General features: G+C 46.0%; 1 protein-coding gene across 2 annotated transcripts in view; it reads left to right on the forward strand.

Annotated features, from left to right (window-relative positions):
• Positions 1-22,296, forward strand: part of LOC145341774 (hypoxanthine-guanine phosphoribosyltransferase-like) — a 51,834-nt gene that overhangs the window by 27,201 nt on the left and 2,337 nt on the right. For both annotated transcript variants that reach the window (XM_080186695.1, XM_080186696.1), the window contains 4 exons: positions 4,323-4,340; positions 9,569-9,651; positions 14,696-14,742; positions 18,461-18,537. In XM_080186695.1, the coding sequence (XP_080042821.1) occupies positions 4,323-4,340; positions 9,569-9,651; positions 14,696-14,742; positions 18,461-18,537 (225 nt within the window). The remainder of the gene's footprint in view (positions 1-4,322; positions 4,341-9,568; positions 9,652-14,695; positions 14,743-18,460; positions 18,538-22,296) is intronic.

Genomic DNA, 22,296 nt, shown 5'->3' on the forward strand with positions numbered 1-22,296 from the left:
CGATTATTTCAGGCTGTGGGAGGCCATAATACACCAGAGAAATTTAACAAGTATGGTGTATCTGCTTGGGTATCATTTGTTACATCCTTTCCTTCCATGTAAATGCATCACAATCGCATCAAGTGTTGCTGAAACAATAATGTCGGTTCCTTATTGGAAGAAAAGATTAACATGAACTAGGAGGCTAAACATAATACATCTACTCCCTACTGCTGCTGCTTGTTGACTGACTGCAAGTTATGGGGCGAATATAGCACAGCTTGTCGAGGTGGCAATGATTGACAGCAGTTTTAAGAAATGCTTCCTTCAAGGTACATTCACCTCATTCCCAGAACAGTCTTGTCTTGCTCGCCCCTTACCCCCTGCCTCCCTGTTCTCTGGTGTTTCTCTGTGTACCAGTACATTAAGTTGAAATTCCTTCTCCTAATCTGCAGATCCTACTGGGTGCAGTCCCATTTCTATTAAATTGTCCAGCTTGGCATCTCCTGCACGTTCTACGCTTGGGCACATTGCCCTCCAGTCAACCCCAGTGGTGCAACACCTTTTTTGCAGGTGTACAACCCAAGTAGAGATGAGTGGCTTTTGGTTCCATTACGAAGAGACAAACGTACGTATGACTTAGGAACAGGAGAACGCCACATAGCTTGCTCCACCATTCAGTAAAATCATAACTGATCTGATTGCAATCTCAACTCTACGTTCCTGCCGACCTCCCCACTTCCCTTTACCCCCTTGTTAATCAAGAATCTATCTAACTCTGTCTTAAAAAACATTCATAGACCCTGCTTCCACTACCTTTTGAGGAATAGAGTTCCAGAGACATTCAATCTTCAAAGAAGACAAGGTTTCTCCCCATCTGTCTTTAATGGGCAACCCCTTATTTTTCAACAGTGATCCCCACTGTCCTAGGTTCTCCCACAAAGGAAAGATTTGCTCCACGTCCACCCTGTCAATACCCCTCAGAAGCTTAAAGGTTTTGATCGAGTTGCTTCTCGTTCGTCCAAAGTCTAGTGGATACAAACCTAATCTCATCGACCTTTCTTTGTATCACAAACCATCTATTCCTGATATTAGTCTAGTTAGCATGATTACAGTGCAGAAAGAGGCCATTTGACCCATCAAGTCTGCACTGGCTCTCTGAATGAAAATTCCACCTCGTGCCATTCTCTTGCCATGTCCCCATATCCCTACACATTGTTCGAAAATAAACAATCATCCAATTTCCTCCTGAATGCTTCCATTCGACCTATATTCCCAGGCAGTGCATTCCAGATCCTAACCACTCGTGTGAAAAAGGTCTTTCTTGTTTTGGTTTTGCTTCTTTTATCAATTACCTTAAAGGTGTACCCTCTGGATCTCGATCCACCAATGGGAACAGTTTCTCCCTATTTACTCTGATTCGATTTATTATTATCATGTATTAACATACAATGAAAAGTATTGTTCCTTGCACGCTACACAGACAAAGCGTACTGTTCATAAAGAGAGGAGAGAGTACAGAATGTAGTTTACCATCATAGCTAGGGTATAGAGAAAGATCAACTTAATATGCGGAAGCTCCATCCAAAAGTTTGACAGCAGGAAAGAAGCTGTGTTGGTATGTGACCTCGGATGTCTAAAAGTTACTGAGATTGTTGCAAACATGTGAAATTTCTTCAATATCCTGAGAGAGTAGAGGCAATGGTGGGCTTTCCTAACTATAGCATCGGCACGGAGGGACCAGGACACATTGTTGGTGATCTGGACACCTAGAAACATGAAGCGCTTGACTATTTCCACTTCGCCCCTGTTGATGTAGAGAGGGGTATGTCCTCTAATGTACTTCCTGAAGTCGGTGACTATCTTTTTAATTTTTTTTGACATCAAGGGAGAGATTTTTGTCATCGCACCAGTTCATCACATTCTCTGTCTTGTCATTGTTTGAGATCCGACCCACGATGATGGTGTCATCGACCTGAAAATCGAGTTGGAGGGGAATTTAGCTGCACAGTCATAGGTATATAAGGAGTGTAGTAGGAGGCTGAGAACACAGCCTTGTGGGTCTAGGTATTGAGGATAATTGTGGAGAAGGTGTTGTTGCCAATCCTTACTGATGGTGGTCTGTGGGTTAGGAAGTCTAGGACCCAGTTACAGAGGGAGGATCCGAGCCCCAGGCCACAAGTTTGGAGATAAGTCTAATAGAAATAAGTGTTGAAGGCTGAGCTGTAGTTAATAAATATAAGTCTGACATAGGTGTCTTTGTTATCTGGGTATTCCAGTGTTGTGTGTAGGTCCAGGGAGATGAGATCTGTGTGGGCCTGTTGCAGTAGAAGGTGAATTATAGTGGAATCAGGCAATCTGGGAGGCTGGAACTGATTCGTGCCATGACTAATCATTCGAAGGATTTCATAATGATGGATGTCAGAGCCACCGGATGATAGTCATTAAGACTTTTCTTTGGTACCGGGATGATGGCTGTCTTGAAGCAGATGGGGATATCACTTTGTTGTAAAGAGAGGTTGAAGGTGTCTGAGAATACCCCTGTCAGCTGGTCCACGCAGGAGTATTTGTCCAGTTACTCCATGTGGACCAGTCATTGTCCGTAGGTTGGCTTTCAAGAAGGCTGCTCTGAGGTCTGCGATGGTGCCCCCCCCCCCCCAACCCCGATAGGGTTTGACTGAGGCCCAGGCCCTTCATGACTTTGAATAATCAAATCTCCAATCTCGTGTCTTCTCCAAGAAAGAGTTTCAACTTTTCCAATCTATCAGTAAGGATAGGCAACAACACCTCCTCCACGATCATCCTCAACACCAGTGCCTCGTAAGGTGGTGTTCTCAGCCCCCTACTATACTCCTTATACAACTATGATTGGCCAAATTCCCCTCCAATTCGATATTCAAGTTTGCTGATGACACTACTGTAGCGGGTCAGATCTCAAACAATGACGAGAGAGTATAGGAATGTGATAAAGAATCTGGTGAACTGGTGCGGCAACAATAATCTCTCACTGAATGTCAACAAAATGATTGTCATCGACAAATGATTGTCATCGACTTCTGAAAGTGTAGTGGAGAACTTGTCCCTGTCGACATCAATGGGGACGAAGTAGAAATGGCCAAGAGCTTCAAGTTTCAGGTGTAGAGATCACCAACAAACTGTCCTGGTCCTCCCATGCTGACACTATAGTTAAGAAAGCTCACCAACGCTTCCGATTTCTCAGAAGACTAAGGAAGTTTGGCATGTCAGCTACAACTCTCCAGCTTTTACTGATGCGCCATAAAAAGCATTCTTTCTGGTTGTATCACAGCTTGGTATGGCTCCTGCTGTGCCCAAGACAGCAAGAAACTACACCATGTCATGAATGTAGCCCAATCCATCACGCAAACCAGCTTTCCATCCATTGATTCTGTTTTGCACCTCCTGTTGCCTTGGCAAAGCAGCTAGCATAATTAAGGACCTCTTTCACCTTCTTCCGTCGGGAAAAAGATACAAAAGTTTGAAGTCCCGTACCAGCCAACTTGAGGAAGCTTCTTCCCTGCTGCCGTCAGACTTTTGAATGGACCTAGCTTGTGTTAAATTGATCTTTCTCTACACCCTAGCTGTGACTGTAACACTACATTCTGCACTTTCTTCTTTCTCTATGAATGGTATGTTTTGTCTGTATAGCACACAAGAAACAATACTTTTCACTGTATACTAATACATGTGACAATAATAAATCAAGTCAAGCCAAAAACTGAAGTTCCTCATGTCTAAAATCAGTCTCGTAAACCTCTTCTGCATTCTCTCCAGCACCTTCTCATTCTACCTAAAATGCATTGATGAGAATCGGACTCAATGCTTCAGCTGAGGTCTAATTAGTCTCTTTTATAAGCTCAATATAACCTCTTTGTTCTTGTATTCTATGCCCCTAATAATAAGGCCTCAAGTTTCTGCTTGAACTGCTCACCCAACCTGTCCTGCCACCTTTAATGACTTATGCACCTATGAACCCAGATCCCTCTGCTTCTGCACCTCCTTTTAGAGTATGCTTTGTTTTGTACTGTCTCCTCATGTTCCTCTGACCAAAATGTGTCATGTCACACTGCATTAAATGTCATCTGCAACCAATCCACCCATTCCATCAGTTTGTCTCAGTCTATGATAGTGAGACTGAGAAGATTAATTAATTATGGAAATGGACAACTGGAGCCAACTAGTAAAAGGCCAAAGCTGCTATACCTGTTAGCTCATGTATCATCATCTTCCAATAACGCCCAAGCTGATTATTGATTGTTTAGTGTAAAGCTGATGAAAATAAAATTGTTTTGATCTTTTTTCCCATCTGCTGCCACTTGATGCAGAACGTCCTAATTGTTGAGGTAAGTCTCATATCCTCATTTTCTTAATGTTGCGTGGAATATAATTTAAGCTTTTTGATGTGTGATAGGTCTCCTAGTTTTATTGGAAATAGACTTTTGAATTCTCATCCTTGATTTCAAATGCCTTCAGTGCCTGGCCCCTCGCTATCTTTGTAAACTCTTTAAGACTCTATAATACCTCTGCACTTCTCCAACCCTGACCACTTGTGCATGACTAACTTGCTTCACCATTAACAACTAACCCTTCAGCCCTCTGCTCTGGAATTCCCTCCCCAGTCCTCTCTGCGCCTCGCTCTGCTCCTTTAAGGAATTGTTTAAAACCCACCTCTTTGAACCTTTTGGTCATTTGCATTAATTTCACTTTGCATGGCTCAATGTCGGATTTTGTTGATGCATCCGTAAAATATCTTGATGTTTTACTTTCTAGTTGGCACAATACAAGTTGACTTATTTTTATTCATTCATGGGATATGGGCGTCGCTGGTTAATCAGGTAACTTATTACCCATCCCTCGTCACCCTAGGGCAGTTGAGAGTCGACCACGTTCCTGTGGTTCTGGAATCATGTGTAGGCTAGACCAGATGAAGATGGTAGATTTCCTTCCCTGAAGGACATTAGAGAATCAGATGGGTTTTTCTAACAATCGACAATGGTTTCATGGTCATCAGTAAATCAACTCTTGAGAATTTTGTAAAGTGCATGCAAATCCCGATTTTCAATAATTAATTGTGGCTATCCAATGAAGATATTATAACTTCCAGTCTTTGACATTTCTTTCTTAAACTTAATGATCTCCAAAATAAATCAAGATGACAAAGCAACATAAGACTCTGATAGTTTAATTGCCGTTAGCCAGATTCTCCATTAAGGCCTCTGGGAGTATCATGTAGCCATTGGTACATGCTCCCCTGAATTGCTGTCATTTTATTCTCATGTACTGCTTGCATATACCAAGAATGGACATAACTTCTGGTAGCTATGTGCAAGGATATGTGGGTGGGTAGAGTGGCACATGAGAGATTCTGTTTCTCTAAAGCCACAACAACTTGTATTTATATAGGGCCTTTAGTGTAATTGTTAATTCCAAGGTGTTTCTCTGAAGTGTAATCAGACAAAGTTGGCATGGTCGCAGAAGTTGGAGCCATGTGTCAAAAGCCTGCTGGAAGAGGGAGGTTTTAGGACACCACTTCGAGAGAGTTGGTGGCGAAATTCCAGATCTTGGCAGCTAGGTGGCTGAAGGCATGGCTGCCAACTGAGCAACAGAGGGAATAAGGGGCACACCAAACAGCCCAAACTAGTGGCGCACAGAGATCTTGAGAGGAGTGTAAGAAGTGGGGTGAAGCATTTGAAGTGATTTGAAGACAAGATTGAGAATTTTGAAACCTGAGACATTGCTGGATTGGGAGCCAGTGTAGGTCAGGAGGCAGGTGGGAATTGGAGTGAGTTCAGAGATTAGAAAGGTGTTGAACTTATGACTGGGCACGACCTCCTTGCTTGAGAAGTACCAGCCTTGAATCACAAAAAGCTAGCATGCAAGTTCAGCAGGTAATAGGGAAGGTAAGTGGAATGTTCCTCTTTATTTCAAAGAGGAGAATAAGAGAAGTGTTGCTGAACCTATACAAAACACTAGTTAGATCACATCTGGGTTGCTCTGAACAGTTTTGGTCCCCTTAGCTAAGGAAAGATATACTGGCATTGGAGGCAGTCCAGAGAAGGTTCGTTAGGTTGAGTACTGTATGGAGGGGTTGAATAGGTTGGGCTCGTACTCATTGGTGTTCAGAAGAATTAGACGCAGCCTTATTGAGGCATATAGGATTGTCAGGGGGCTTGACACAGTCGATGTTGATGTTGCTTCCCCTTATGGGAGTGTCAAGGATGTGAGAAAGAGGTCACCCATTTAAGACAGAGATTCAGAGGAAATTCTTCTGTCAAGAATCTGTGGAATTCTTTACCACGGTGGGCTTTAAAGAGTGAGTCATTATGTACGTTCAAGGCTGAGGTGGGCCAATATTTAATCGGTCAGGGAATCGAGGTTTACAGGGATACGGCACAGAAGTGCTGTTGGGGATAATCATATCAGATCAGTCATGATCTCATTGAGTAGCATAGCAGACTCGATGGGCCAAATGGCCTACTTCTGCTCCTGCGCTTTATGGTTACCTTTTAAAAAAAATTTCCTGTCACCATTGAACGCTTTCCAAGATGGTGCTGGAGCAAGGTGTGGAGCATCCCTTCTAATTCTATTGTTTACTCTCGTTCTATGACATTCTGTGCTCCTTTCCTTCTCTATGAATGGTATGCTTTGTTTGCATAGCGCACAAGAAATACTTTTTGCTGTATGTTAATACATGTGATAGTAATAAATCAAATCATTTGGCCATCATTGGTGCTAGGCCTAGGGGACAAATTCTCCTTAACCGACTGCCAATATCTCCCGACTGCATTGATTCAGAGCAAGTCTCCAAAAGCCTGTGTCATGTTGTGCGACTTCAGGCCATGGTGAACCTTGAAGTAAAATGTTTTATTTTATATAATGCTATTTCTGACCTCTGTTGAGTTCCTCACGGAGAGATTGAAATTAGTCCATAGGAAGGCAGGACTGGGAGGTGAAGATCAAGTGGTTGGCTAATCACATGAGCTTTGGGCAAAATAGAGGTAGTTTAGCATTCTTGAGATTTTATACTTGTTGCTGGTTGCGTTTTGAGCTCAACGTGGGTCATGATGTACTCGGCTAGTGATTCTGCTTCGGGGCGCAGTGGGGATGCTCAGTACATTCCCAATATCAAGTTTCTTTCAAATCTACTTCTGTACAAAGCAAGGCCAGATTGAGCTAAATTTTACATCTTTTCCACACATTGCTGGATTAGATTAAGATTTTTTGAGCAAAAGCTGTTATTGGATTGGGGTTGGCGGGAAAAGTAAAACAGGAGGCGGCCATTCAGCCCATTGGGTCTGCACCAGCCGCAATTCCACCCAGGCCATATCCCCATACACTTACCCTGCTAATCGACCTTACCGGTCCCCAGGACCGGATGGAATGCATCCGAGGGTTCTGAAAGAAATGGCGGAGGTGATAGTGGATGCCTTGGTGGTTATTTTCCAGACGTCGCTGGATTCCGGGGAAGTGCCGGAAGATTGGAAAACGGCTAATGTTACGCCGTTGTTTAAGAAGGGTGCCAGGCAAAAGGCGGGGAATTATAGGCCGGTTAGTTTAACGTCTGTGGTAGGTAAAATGTTAGAATCCATCATTAAGCAGGAAATTGCGAGGCATCTTGAAGGGAATTGCTTGATAGGGCGGACGCAACACGGTTTCATTAAAGGGAAGTCGTGTCTGACAAATTTACTGGAGTTCTATGAGGATGTGTCTAGGGCAGTGGATAGAGGAGAGCCGGTGGATGTGGTCTTTCTGGATTTTCAGAAGGCGTTTGACAAGGTACCTCACAAGAGGTTATTGCAGAAGGTCAGGGGACATGGAGTTGGGGGTAGGGTGTTAGCGTGGATAGAGGATTGGTTGTCAAATAGGAGGCAGAGAGTGGGGGTCAATGGGTGCTATTCGGATTGGCGGATGGTGACTAGTGGGGTGCCCCAGGGGTCGGTGCTGGGGCCTCAGCTATTTACCATTTATATAGATGATCTGGAGGAGGGAACCGAGTGCAGGGTGTCGAAATTTGCTGATGACACCAAGATTGGGGGAACGGCAAATTGTGCGGAGGGTGTGGAGAGTCTGCAGAAGGATCTAGATAGGCTGGGCGAATGGGCCAGGAAATGGCAAATGGAATTTAATGTTGGCAAGTGTGAGGTGGTCCACTTTGGTAGGAAGAATGGTAGGAAGGACTATTACTTACGTGGCGAAAAACTGCAGCAGGCGACGGTGCAGAGGGACCTCGGGGTCCTTGTGCATGAGTCGCAAAAACCCAGCTTGCAGGTGCAGCAGGTGGTCAGGAAGGCGAATGGGATGCTGGCCTTCATAGCGAGGGGGATTGAATATAAAAGTAGGGAGGTCTTGCTGCAGCTGTATAGGGCATTGGTGAGGCCGCAGCTGGAGTACTGTGTGCAGTTTTGGGCGCCGCACCTGCGCAAGGATATTTTGGCCCTGGAGGGAGTGCAGAGGAGGTTTACTAGGCTGATACCGGAGTTGAGGGGATTGAGCTATGAGGAGAGGCTGAATAAACTAGGCTTGTACTCGTTAGAGTTTAGAAGAATGAGGGGAGATCTCATTGAGACGTATAAGATGATGAATGGGATGGATAGGATAGAGGTGGAGAGACTCTTCCCGCTCAAAAAAGACAGTAGGACTAGGGGGCACAGCCTCAAGATAAAGGGGAGGCGGTTTAGAACGGAGTTGAGGAGGAACTTCTTCACTCAAAGGGTGGTGAATCTCTGGAATTCTCTGCCCGTTGAAGTGGTGGAGGCTGCCTCGCTAAATATTTTTAAGAAGCGGGTTGATGGGTTTTTGATAAGAGAAGGGATTAAGGGTTATGGGGAGAGGGCGGGAAAGTGGAACTGAGCCACGACAGATCAGCCATGATCTTATTGAATGGCGGGGCAGGCTCGAAGGGCTAGATGGCCTACTCCTGCTCCTATTTCTTATGTTCTTATGTTCTAATCCTTCTGAAGCTAAAGGGCAATTTAGCATGGCCAATCCACCTAACCCCCCCCACACCTTTTGGACTGCAGGAGGAAACCGGAGCACCCGGAGGAAACACGCACAGACACGGAGAATGTGCAAACTCCACACAGACAGTGACCCAAGCCGGGAATCGAACCCGGGTCCCTGGTGCTGTGAGGCAGCAGTGCTAACCATTGTGCCAATTCCAGGGTGAGCGTGCTACCCTGAAGCCAAGATGTTGACACCTATGAAATATCATGGAGAAAGATCGTGGGGATGGGGATGGGAAGTCAAATTTTTGATCGACAACGGAACTAAGGATCAAGTGGGGCAGACAGGAAAGTGGAGTTCAGACGTGGCTTTACTGAATGAGCCTGTTCTGTGCCAAAGTTTCCAAATGGCTTACTCCTGCAATGTTCTAGCCCCAAGCACTCTGTAGTGGGAGGAAGGTGGTTTATCCGGGTGTGTATGTACTGGTATGCGTTCCCGGTAATAATTTTACAAAATACTTTGTACGTTTTCCATTTCCTCCCCAATGCCAAGTACCCGGCCCACCTGCAACCCCCGACTCATTGGATCCTGGAGTTTGGTACTAATTCACTGTTGCTTTCCTCTCCAGGATATTGTGGAAACTGGCAGAACCATGAGGAAACTTCTTGCACATCTGGAGAAGTACAAGCCCCAAATGGTCAAAGTAGCAAGGTAGGGTATGGTTCCCCTCCCCACCAGCTCACCCACTCGGAGCTTTTGGGTAATGGAAGTGGATTGTCAGGGATTCTTGTACACCTAGGCCTAGCACAGTCTGTAATCCAGTTAAGTTGATAGGTGGCTGTCATACACACTGATATCTTGACTCCCCAATCTGCATTAAGCTCATGTCAAGCTCTTCAGGTTGCTGTACTGTACAATATACCCCAGAGTTATGGAAATTACAACATCGAGGGGAGCCTTTGGACGCATTATGCTATGTCAGTAATGTGATGTTCAATAACCTGTATCGGACTTTCCAGTTATTCTATTTTGCCTGGCTTGTTTGCTTAATCATTACAGATTTCCTCAGAGGTGAGTAGATCACATCTTCCCTCAATCTCTTCAGTGTACAGCACACACTCCCAGCCACAACCACATATTCCGAAGTAGCAACTTTGCCATTTTGAAGTTAGTGCAATCTCTCGCCCTGTGACACCCTGCAGTCAAGCAGATGATGAATGTCAGCGGGGGTCAGGCGAGAGCTCACCAACTTTTATTTGCTGTCACCAACAGATTCACACTTGTCAGCAAGTGACCGGTTAAATTGGTTCGGAGGGGAATGGTGGGCCAGGGTGCACTGGGATTGTCCTGTTTGCTCTCAAATATGACCATGAGAATTGCAAAGTCTCTGCTGTCGCTCAGTTGGTTGTACCATTGCTCCCCCTTCAATTTTGAAGTCCGATATGAGCACTAAAATTTAGGTTGATGCCCCGGTGCACTACTGAGAGATTGTTGCTCTCCCTGGACTTCCTCTTGGGTTAGTGTAAAATATCTGAGCATTATTTCAGAGAAGAGCAGGGGAGCTCTCCCCAGTGTCAGGGGCAATACTTACCCCCTCCCCGAATGTCACTAAAACCGATCGTCTGGTCATTGTCATGTCACTGTTTGTGGGAGCTTCCGGTGAGTAAATTGGTTGCTGCATTCCAGCCAATGAGAGAGTTTTGAGTTGATTTGCACTCTTTACATATCTTGAGGTCATTTTGTTTTTATTCTTTCATGGGATGTGGGAATCATGGCTGGGCCAGCATTTGTTGCCCATCCCTAATTGCCCTGTAACTGAGTAGCTTGTGCGACCATTTCAGAGGGCAATTAATAGCCAACCACTTTGCTGTGGTATGGTTCCCCTCCCCACCAGCTCATCCACTCAGAGCTTTTGGGTAATGGAAGTGGAGTCACATGGAGGCCAGACCAGGTAAGGACTGCAGATTTCCTTCCCTGAAGGACATTAGTGAATCAGGTGGGTTTTTCCAATAATCGACAATGGTTTCATGGTCGTCCCTAGATTCTTAATTCCAGATATTTTCTTAAATTAAATGCGTATTCCACCAACTGCCGTGGCGCGATTTAAACACGGGTTCCCAGAACATTAGCTGAGTTTCTGATAGTCCAGCGATAATACCACTCAGCCATCGCCTCCTTTGAAAAAATACAAAAATACAAATCTTTCTCGCTGCTACCCACCCCCATCCTTCTCAATTTTAATGTTTCATCCATATGCCAATACCAGCACTCCAGGTTAAATCTCCAAAATAGAACTTCAAGTCTCTTCCTTTTGAAGTGGACGTGACAGATTGAGCTACACAGGCAGGCTGTAAAGCATCATTGGGTTATAGAATCCATTCTGTGTTCCTCTATTCCATTGTATTTTAATGTAGAGACCTTGAATATTCTGCCTTCGCCTCTCCCCCAAAAGTTTTCTCTCTAAGTGGTAGGTTATAGAGTCATAGAGAATTGCAGCATGGAAACTGTCTAATAGGAAGCAGAGAGTGGGAACCAATGGGTGCTGTCCTGGTTGGCAGTTGGTAACTAGTAGAGTGCCGCAGGGATTGGTGCTGGGGCCTCATAGATGATCTGGAGGAGGGGGCTGAGTGTACGGTAACGAAATTTGCTGACGACACAAAGATGAGTGGAAAAGCAAATTGTGTGGAGGGTGTGGAAAGTCTGCAGAGAGATCTGGACAGGCTGAGCGAGTGGGCGAGGACCTGGCAGATGGAGTATAATGTTAGCAAGTGTGAACTTATCCACTTTGGTAGAAATAATAGTAGGAGGGGTTATTATTTAAAAGGCGAAAAGCTGCAGCATGCTACGGTGCAGAAGGGCCTGGGGGTCCTTGTGCGCGAATCGCAAAAACCCAGTCTGCAGGTGCAGCAGGTGATCAAGAAGGCGAATGGAATGTTGGCCTTTATAGCGAGGGAGGTAGAATATAAAAACATAAGAAATAGGAGCAGGAGTAGGCCATCTAGCCCTTCGAGCCTGCCCCGCCATTCAATAAGATCATGGCTGATCTGTCGTGGCTCAGTTCCACATTCCCGCCCTCTCCCCATAACCCTTAATCCCCTCGCTTATCAAAAACCCATCAACCTGCGTCTTAAAAATATTTAGCGAGGCAGCCTCCACCACTTCAACGGGCAGAGAATTCCAGAGATTCACCACCCTTTGAGTGAAGAAGTTCCTCCTCAACTCCGTTCTAAACCGCCCCCCCTTTATCTTGAGGCTGTGCCCCCTAGTCCTACTGTCCTTTCTGAGCGGGAAGAGTCTCTCCACCTCTATCCTATCCATCCCATTCATCATCTTATATGTCTCAATGAGATCTCCCCTCATTCTTCTAAACTCTAACAAGTACAAGCCTAGTTTATTCAGCCTCTCCTCATAGCTCAACCCCCTCAACTCCGGCATCGGCCTAGTAAACCTCCTCTGCACTCCCTCCAAGGCCAAAATATCCTTGCGTAAGTGCGGCGACCAAAACTGCACACAGTACTCCAGCTGCAGCCTCACCAATGCCCTATACAGCTGCAGCAAGACCTCCCTAATTTTATATTCAATCCCCCTTGCTATTTTATATTCAATCCCCCTTTGCATCCCATTAGCCTTCCTGAGCACCTGCTGCACCTGCAGGCTGGGTTTTTGCGACTCATGCACAAGGACCCCAAGGTCCCTCTGCACCGTCACCTGCTGCAGTTTTTCGCCACGTAAGTAATAGTCCTTCCTACCAAAGTGGACCACCTCGCACTTGCCAACATTAAATTCCATTTGCCAGTTCCTGGCCCATTCGCCCAGCCTATCTAGATCCTTCTGCAGACTCTCCACACCCTCCGCACAATTTGCCGTTCCACCAATCTTGGTGTCATCAGCAAATTTCGACACCCTACACTCGGTTCCCTCCTCCAGATCATCTATATAAATGGTAAATAGCTGAGGCCCCAGCACCGACCCCTGGGGCACTCCACTAGTCACCATCCGCCAATCCGAATAGCACCCATTAACCCCCACTCTCTGCCTCCTATTTGACAACCAATCCTCTATCCACGCTAACACCCTACCCCCAACTCCATGCCCCCTTACCTTCTGCAATAACCTCTTGTGAGGTACCTTGTCAAACGCCTTCTGAAAATCAAGAAAGACCACATCCACCGGCTCACCTCTATCCACCGCCCTAGACACATCCTCATAGGTCTTGCTGCAACTGTACAGGGTACTGGTGAGGCCGCAGCTGGAGTACTGTGTGCAGTTTTGGTCACTGCACTTGCGGAAGGATATATTGGCCTTGGAGGGAGTGCAGAGAAGGTTCACTAGGCTGATACTGGAGATGAGGGGGTTAGCCTGTGAAGAAAGACTGAATAGACTGGGTCTGCACTCGTTGGACTTTAGAAGGCTGAGGGGGGATCTTATAGAGACATACAAGATAATGAAGGGGATAGATAGGGTAGAGGTAGAGAGATTCTTCCCGCTTAGAAAGGATAGTAGGACTAGAGGGCACAGCCTCAAGATAAGGGGGGGGGGGGGGGGGGGGGGCGGGGTTGCAGTTTAGATTGGAGTTGAGGAGGAACTTCTTCACTCAAAGGGTGGTGAATCTCTGGAATTCTCTGCCCGTTGAAGTGGTGGAGGCTGCCTCACTGAATATATTTAAGTCACGGGTGGATAGGTTTCTGATAGTAAAAAGTCTGACAACACCAGGTTTAAGTCCAACCAATTTATTTGATAATAAACTCACTAGCTTTCGGGGTTAGCCCCTTCGTCAGGTGAATGGAGAGTTCTGGCCTCAGACAGAGCATATAAAGCGCAGACAGTTTACAGATTACTGATTAGAATGCGAATCTTTACACCTAACCTGCTGTTCAAGACCTGAAGTGGCTGACAATGTGTGTGGAAGGAGCACTGATCACAGGTTAAAGAGATGTGTATTGTCTCCAGACAGTACAGTAAGTGAGGTTTTGCAAACCCAGGCAAGTCACGGGGGTTACAGATAGTGCGACATGAACCCAAGATCCCTGTTGAGACCGTCCTCATGTGTGCGGAACTTGGCTATCAGTTTCTGATAGACAGGGGAATTAAGGGTTATGGGGAGAAAGCGGGAAAGTGGAACTGATCCACTTCAGATCAGCCATGATCTTATTGAATGGCGGGGCAGGCTCGAAGGGCTAGATGGCCTACTCCTGCTCCTATTTCTTATGTTCTTAAACAGGCCCTTTGACTCAACTTGTCCAAGCTGGCTTTTTTTAAAACCATTAAGCTAGTCCCAGTTGCCTGCATTTGGCTGATTATTTCTCTGTGCTCATCTTACCCATGTAACTGTCTGAATGCTTTTTAAAGACAGAATTGTACCCACCCCTTCTACTGCCTCTGGCAACTTGTTCCAGACAGTCTCCACCCTGTGTGAAAATATTGCCCCTCTGGACACTTTTGTATCTCTCCCCTCTCACCTTAAACCTATGCCTTCTAGTTTTAGACTCCCCTACCTTTGGGAAAAGATGTTGATTACCTAGATTGTTTGTGCCCTTCATGATTTTATAGACCTCTTTAAGATCATCCCTAAGTTTCCTACGCTCTAGGGGAAAAACTCCCAGTCTATCCAGCCTCTCGTTATTACTTAAACCATGAAGTCACGGTAGCATCCTAATAAACTTTGCTTTTCAGTGTTCGACTGTGCTGGCTTAGTAAATCAATGCAGTTTCTGTAATTAAATGGCCTAGTAAAAAGCTTTTAAATCTATTCACAGCTTGTTGTTGAAAAGGACCCCTCGGAGTTCCGGATATAAGCCAGACTGTAAGTACCACACTCCGTTCATTTAAATGATGTCCCAGAAAGAACATTTAGCACTGTGCTCCTTTATCGTAGTGGAACTAACTGGGTGTTTTCAGTTACGCCCAGTGGATGGCATCTCCTGGCCATATCTAACCCGGCCAACTTGTGCGACAACTAACTGGAGGAAGGCACATTTTGATAAATAAGTATTGGAGCCAAGGTGTTCAAGTTTGTGATCTGTAAAATCCCTCTCGCTCTCTGTTCTACTCGGTCTTGAGCAGAGCAAACAAACAGCGATTACCTGCAATTTTTTATAGCACGGTTTAATGTCGTAAAACATGCCAGATACTTTACAGGAACATCACAATTTGACACCAAACCAAAAAGAGATATCGGGGCAGATGATCAAAGTCTTTATGGAAGAGGTGGGTTTTAAGGGGGATCTTAAAGAAAGAGGAAAAAAAGAGGTTGAGAGGTTTAGGGGAGAACAGCTGAGTGATTTAAGTTTCAAGTTTGTTTATTGGTGTCACAGGTAGGCTTACATTAGCACTGCAATGAAGTTACTGTGAAAATCCCCCAGTTGCCACACTCTGGCTCCTGTTCGTGTACACTGAGGGAGAATTTAGCGTGACCAATTCGTCTAACCAGCACTGAGAGAACTGGAGCAACTGAAGGAAACCCACGCAGACATGGGGAGAACGTGCAATCTCCATACAGAGAGTAACCCAAGCCAGGAATCAAACCCCAGTCCCTGGCGCTGTGAAGCAGCAGCTGAACTTGTTGTGACCTACGGTTAGCAGTTGAAAGCATCAAGGGAAGGTGGAGCGATCAGAGGGTCGAGAAAATGGAAGAGGTTACAGAGACCTGGAGATACCTGTTGGATTTTAACCTGGTGTGAGACTTCTTACTGTGTCCACCCCAGTCCAATATCAGCATCTCCACATCAGAGAGGGAGAGAGAGACAAGGCCATGGTGAGATTTGAAACTTTTTAAACTGGAGTCATTACCAGACTTGAGAGCCAGTGTCAGTCAACGAGAAGCAGCGAGGGGTGAGGAGGAAAAAGGATGTTGACAGCAGAGTTCTGGCCAAGCTCCAGTGTACGTAGGGTGGAAAATGGGAGGATGTACAGGGGAGGATTGAAATACTTGAGTCTCGAGGTGACTTTCAAAACAGCAGTGTTGGATTTAAACCATCTGCTTATCGCTTCAGCTTTTGATAGGCGCGTGGGAATGATCAGAGAATGCATTTGTGCAAATTCATTCATGCATTGATTAGAATTCAAATCTGCAACACAGGATAGGGGTAGTGCTTTTTAAAGGTGATTTGAGGTAAATGGACAGAGGGTCTGGACTGTAAAGATTTAATCACAGCAGGAAATAGAAATAATAAGTAGAATCCCTACAATGAAGAAGGAGGCCATTCGGCCCATCAAACCTGTACCACCAGCTCTCCCATCCAGGCTCTACCCCTATGTATTTATCCTGTTAAAAATGGGTTACTTTATGTGGAGAGGTGGTGATAGGATTTTGGTGATCTGGAGTACGGATTTTGCAGAAACCCATTTTGATGAACGTCTGCATTTTGTCCATAATATTTCTGCTAATTGGGTATCTTAACTTTAAATCAGTCTCCTGGGATACAGTATTGAACCAGCATTGCGTTTTCGGTAATCCTTTCCTAAACCGACTTGAAAGCTGTGACCTTGCTTGTCTGTTTGCCTGGATTGCAGCCGTAAAACAGTACAGTTGCCATTCTGGTTGAATTCGGCTCCATCAACACGCAAGAAGCTCGACTGCATCCAAGGCAAAGCTGCCTGATGGACAATCCCTCTATCACTGACGCACAGTGGCAGCAGGGTGAACCATCTATAAGATGCAATGCAGCAACTCACCAAACCTCCTTGGATAGCACTTTTCCAACTCCAGACCTGATTCTGGAAGGACAAAGAGCAGAAGTGTGACCAGAATTGGGTGACCTGAACTGTGTACGCTTCTGGTCACCCTATTAAAGAAAGGATATTATTAAACTAGAAAGAGTGCAAAAAAGATTTACTAGGATGCTACCAGGACTTGATAGATTGAGTTATGAGGAGAGGCTGGATAGACTGGGACTTTTTTCTCTGGAGCGTAGGAGGCTGAGGGGTGATATTATTGAGGTCTATAAGATAATCAGGGGCACAGATCAGCCTGATAATCAATATTTTTTTCCCCAAAGGTAGGGGAGTCTAAAACTAGAGGGCATTGTTTTAAGGTGAGAGGGGAGAGATACAAAAGGATCCAGAGGGGCAATTTTTTCACAGGGTGGTGAGTGTCTAGAACCAGCTGCCAGAGGTAGTGGTAGAGGTGGGCACAATTTTGTATTTTTAAAAAGCATTTAGACAGTTACATGGGTAAGATGGGCATAGACGGATATGGGCCAAATGTGGGCAACTGGGACCAGCTTAGGGGTTTAAATAAAAGGACAACATGGACAAGTTGGGCCGAAGGGCCTATTTCCATGCTGTAAATCCTTATGATTCTATAAATGCATGGGGACACCATCGCTGCACATTCCACCCCCCGCCCCCCCCTGTAAAAACCACACAACTTCCAGACTCCCTTCACCGTCACTGGACCAAAATACTGGGACACCCTCCCCAACAGCACTGAGGGTTTAACCACCACTTAGGTTTTAGGGCAATGGGGAGATGAATAATTGGTGCTAGATTTACCATTGATATCAATATCTCATGAAATAAATAAAAATGTGATGAGGGCTGAAGCCTACCACCCCTCCAATTACTCAAAATGATTTTGTGCTTTCAAGAAAATCACAGCTGACATAGGGTCATTCAGTCATAGTCATTTGGTCAATATGGCAAAGAAGGAGGCCATTTGGTCCATCGCGTCAAATGCCTCTGTCCTTGGTGTAATCCAATCAGTCGTATTTAGGGGTGGTGTGGTGGCACAGTGATTAACACTGCTGCCTCTCAGCAACAGGGACTTGAGTTTGATTGCCAGCTTGGGTCACTATCTGTGTGGAGTCTGCATGTTCTCCCCGTGTCTGCGTGGGTTTCCTCCTGGTGCTCTGGTTTCCTCCCACAGTCCAAAAGACGTGCTGGTTAGGTGCATTGACAATGCTAAATTCTTCCTCAGTGTACCCGAACAGGCACTGGAGTGTGGTGACTGGGGAATTTGCACAGTAACTTCATTGCAGTGTTAATGTAAGGCTACTTGTGACTGAAAGGGCACCGCTGGAAAGACTCCTTCCAAGTCTCCGACAATCCTAACTTGGAAATATATTTCTGTTCCTTCACTGTTCATGGGTCAAAATCCTGGAATGACTTTCCCAATAACACAGTGGGTGTACCCATACCATGTGATTGCAACGGGTTGCCTTCTTGAGGGCAATTAGGAGTGGGCAACAAATGCTGGCCTAGCCAGCGATGCCTGCATCCCATGAACAAATAAAAATGTGTCATAAAGCAGTGCGATGCGGAAAGAGAGGGTGCAGAAGTTGGACAAACTGGCTCCTTTTAAAGAAAGAGAACAAGGCATCAAGAATCGGACAGCCTGCTTCTCCTACACAATTCTGCGGACGGCAGTTCAGGCCGAGACATCGGATAACTTTATCAACCGGTTAGGTGCTGCACTGGGGAGATCAAATGGGGCTGAGAGTAGAGTTGAGAGAAGTCCCATTTGTACGTGAACCATAACGATGGTGACGGTGCTAATACTAAACTACTTGTCCTTTTTTCAGTTGTAGGATTTGAAATCCCAGATAAATTTGTGGTGGGATATGCCCTGGACTACAATGAGTATTTTCGGGATTTGAATGTAAGTATGCAGTGCCGCAAGAATTACTTGCAATTTGGGAACTCTTGGGGCTTGAACCGCTGCGGAGAGGCAGAGTGTCACTCTGCTCCTGGTGTTTTACTCAGACTGTGCAGTCCAATGTGTCCTTGGGGCCTAGCATTGAGGACAGCTCAGTCAGAGGCAAGAAGGCCATCCTCCACCACCTTCTCCCCCTTCTTCTTATACTGTGGACCAGGTGAGTTAAAAGTACGGCCAAGTTTAAAGAAACTTGCTAGGTCAGCAAGAAGGTACATTTGTGAGGTAGGTGGGTAGGATTTGGTTGGGGACGGGAAGGGGGTCAGGTCAGGCTTTGGGCGGGGGGGGGTGGTGAGGTGGTGGTGATCAGGTTGGCCCTTGCGGGGGAGGGGGTATTGGGTTACGCCTTGCAGGAGAAGGGGTTTGGGTCAGGCCTCGGGGATAGAGTCAATTGGGCCTTGGAGAGTGCTGTTGGATCAGGCCCTGAGGGAAGGAGACAGGGGCAGGTTGGGGGCAGGGGTGCCAGATGTAATGGTGGGGGGTGGGGGATCTCTTGTCTCGGTGGGAAAGAGCATGGGTAGGGGAGGAGGCAAGGCTTAACCCAATCGCCCCTGCCCCGCAAGGGCCAATCTGACCACCACCACCTCACCCCCAAAGCCTGACCTGACCCCCTTCCCCTCCCCAACCAAATCCTACCAATCTACCTCAAATTTACCTTCTCACTGACCTAGCAAGTTTCTTTAAACTTGGCCATAGTTTTAACTCACCTGATCCACAGGTGAGTTAAAATTCTTCTGTAAAAGAGAAAGGGGGATTGGGGGGGTGGTGAGGGATAACCTTCTTGCCTCTGGGCAGTAGTAATAAGGCCCAAGTGAGGGGGAGGTGTCCTGTGGCAGATGGGGGAAGAGATCACCTGTATCTGTACAATCATTACCTAGAAGTTCGAAGACGTTTTAACTCTTAACTTTTTTTTTTAACTTGGGTAACGTTGGAACGGTGAGAAGTTTGAGATTGAAATCACACTTTCAGATGGTTCCCAGGCAGGGTAATTGACCAGGGCATGTTTGCCCTCTGGGAAAATTGGCATTCAAATCTTTACCTGTTCTAGTTGTTTGGAGAGGATAAACTATTCATTGCTGTGCTCCACTCTACCCCCTCCTGCCCACAGCCCCCCCATCCCTCTCCCCTCCCGCCCACAGCACCCCCTCCCCTCCCCTCCCCATGCTGCAAACAGGGGCCTCTACTGGCTGGAGGTTGTGATTTGGTTTTTATGGCAGCTTCCAAGTCCAGGCCATCATTACAATCCAGTGCTGGCCCTCTGATTAGACATCTTGCTGCCGCCTCTTTCTGCCTCTGCCTTGACGCTACCAAGTATACTTTTATTTGCTTCTCCCTGAATCAGCCTCGCCTGGGGGGGCAGGAGGTGGCGTGCGAGTTGTTGGAGAGTCAGAGGTGTGGGGGGGGGGGGGGGGGGGGTGGTTGGGTGTCACAGATACCCAGCAGTGGCCCTGCCTGAGGCCGATACAAATCTGGTTCTTGCAGGAGATGGATGAGTCACCATTACTCGACACATCTTCATTCTCCTTCCCGTAGATATCTCTCATTAATCAGGGGAGGTGGTGGCGTAATGCTAATGTCGTTGAACTAGCAACTCAGAGGCCCAGGCGAATGCTCAAGGTTCAATTTCTGGTGGTGTAATCAGTACACTGCATTCGTGATCCAGTCGGCTCAGCCTAATGCTGAAGAACGAGAGTTCAGATCCCACCAAATCAGCTGGTGGAATTTAAATTCAATTAATAAATCTGGAATATAAAGTTAGTTGACCATGTAACTACCTTTTAATTGGTGTGTGAAAAAAAAAAAGCCCATCTGGTTCACTAATGTCCTTTAGGGAAGGAAATCTGCCATCGTTACTTGGTCTGGCCAACATGTGACACCAGTAATGTGGTTTACTTGTAGCTGCCCTTTGAATTGGCCGAGCAAGTCTCTCAGTTCAAGGGAAATAAGGATGGGCAACAAATGCTGGCCTTGCTAGCGACATGCAAAAGCACACGCATGGTGTGCACACACACACCTGACAAAAGAACTTATAAAAAAAAATGGTCACCTCACTTTCTGGGGCTGAGTTGGAGCACTTCTGCCTTTATAGCCAGAAGGTTGTGAATTCAAATCCCGCTCGAGGCTCTCGATCACAGAATCTATTGCAGTTCTGAGGGAGCAACAGGGATGGACAACAAACGGTGGCCTTTCCAATGACACCCACATCCCATGCAAGAATAAAGGAAAAAAAACCTATTACCTATGATTGTTCAGAGGCTCACAGCACAAGAGGAGGCCATTTGTCCCATCACATCCATTCTGGTGTGTGTGTGCTCCACATGAGCCTCCTTTTTCCACTCCCACTTCATCCGTCCCATCAATTTATCCTACTGTTCCTTTCTCCCTCGTGTTTATGAAGCTTCCCCTCTAAACATTTCTCTATTATTCACCTCAGCGTCTCCCTGTGGTAATTTTTAGTGAATATCTTGCATTCCCCCAAAGCTCTGGAAGTATCTTGGGAGGAATATGTCACAGGTTGTGGTGCAAAATGGACACTAAGTCTAAACGCCTGGCGTGGTGTGTGCCAAGTTATCTTTTGGCCTTGCTTCTAGAAAAATGATTGAAAAATTACATATGCAGGTCTGGCAGTGTATGTAAGAAGGCGAAAGAGAGAGATCCTTTCAGATGCTGCCAGACCTGCTGAGATTTTTCAGCATTTTCTCTCTTGTTTTCAGATTCCAGTATCTGCAGTACTTTGCTTTCATCCAGGGCCTTGCATTAGTTCAGATTAAAGCAAACATTGTAGCAATTAAGGTCAATTATGCTGCTGCAGCAACAATCCCGTGCTGCTGTTCACAGACAGAACATTTCCAATAATATAAACAAACTGCCACAACAGATCCCGCATAAGAAAAATGACAAATACATTTCTTAAAGGCACAATATCATCACAACACTATAAAATCATCTCTACATCAACACTAATAAGCTGACAGATGAAGAATTGGCATGTGGGTGAGCTACTGGAGGGCTGTTACTAGAATGGATATGAGTCGATACCTTTTACACAGGAAGGACGTGGAACAATATTACTGTAGCACAGTGAATGTAAGGGCTGAGTGGCTTCATTTATGCCAACATGATAAAATGTAAAACAAGAATTGATCACTAGCTTGGGAGTAGAGTGCTAGCTTTCATTTCTAGAGGGCTAGAATAGAAGACCGGGATGTGCTGCTGAAGTTGCATAAGGCTCTGGTCAGACCCCATTTGGAATATTGTAAGCAGCTTTGGGCCCCTTATCTAAGGAAGGATACGCTGGCCTTGGAGGGGTTCCAGAGGAGATTCACAAGAATGACGCCAGGAATGAAGGGTTTGCCATGTGAGGAGCGGATGAGGAGTCTGGCTCTCTACTCGATGGAGCTTAGAAGGATGAGGGGGGTCCTAATTGAAACTTGCAGAATACTGAGAGGCTTAGAATCATAGGATCCCTACTGTACAGAAGGAGACCACTCAGCCTATCGAAGGAAACCTACGCAGACACGGGGAGAATGTGCAAGCTCCACACAGACAGTCACCCGAGGCCAGAATTCAACCTGGGACCCTGGGCCCCATGAGGCAGCAGTGCTAACCGCTGTGCCGGTGAGAGAGCGGACGGGAGAGGATGTTTCCATTAGTGGGAGAGATTAGAACTTGAGGGCACAATCTGAGTGAAGGGACGCTCCTTTA

Source organism: Carcharhinus amblyrhynchos, chromosome 4, assembly GCF_965287045.1.
Source record: "Carcharhinus amblyrhynchos chromosome 4, sCarAmb.v2.hapA, whole genome shotgun sequence".
NCBI lineage: Eukaryota > Metazoa > Chordata > Chondrichthyes > Carcharhiniformes > Carcharhinidae > Carcharhinus > Carcharhinus amblyrhynchos.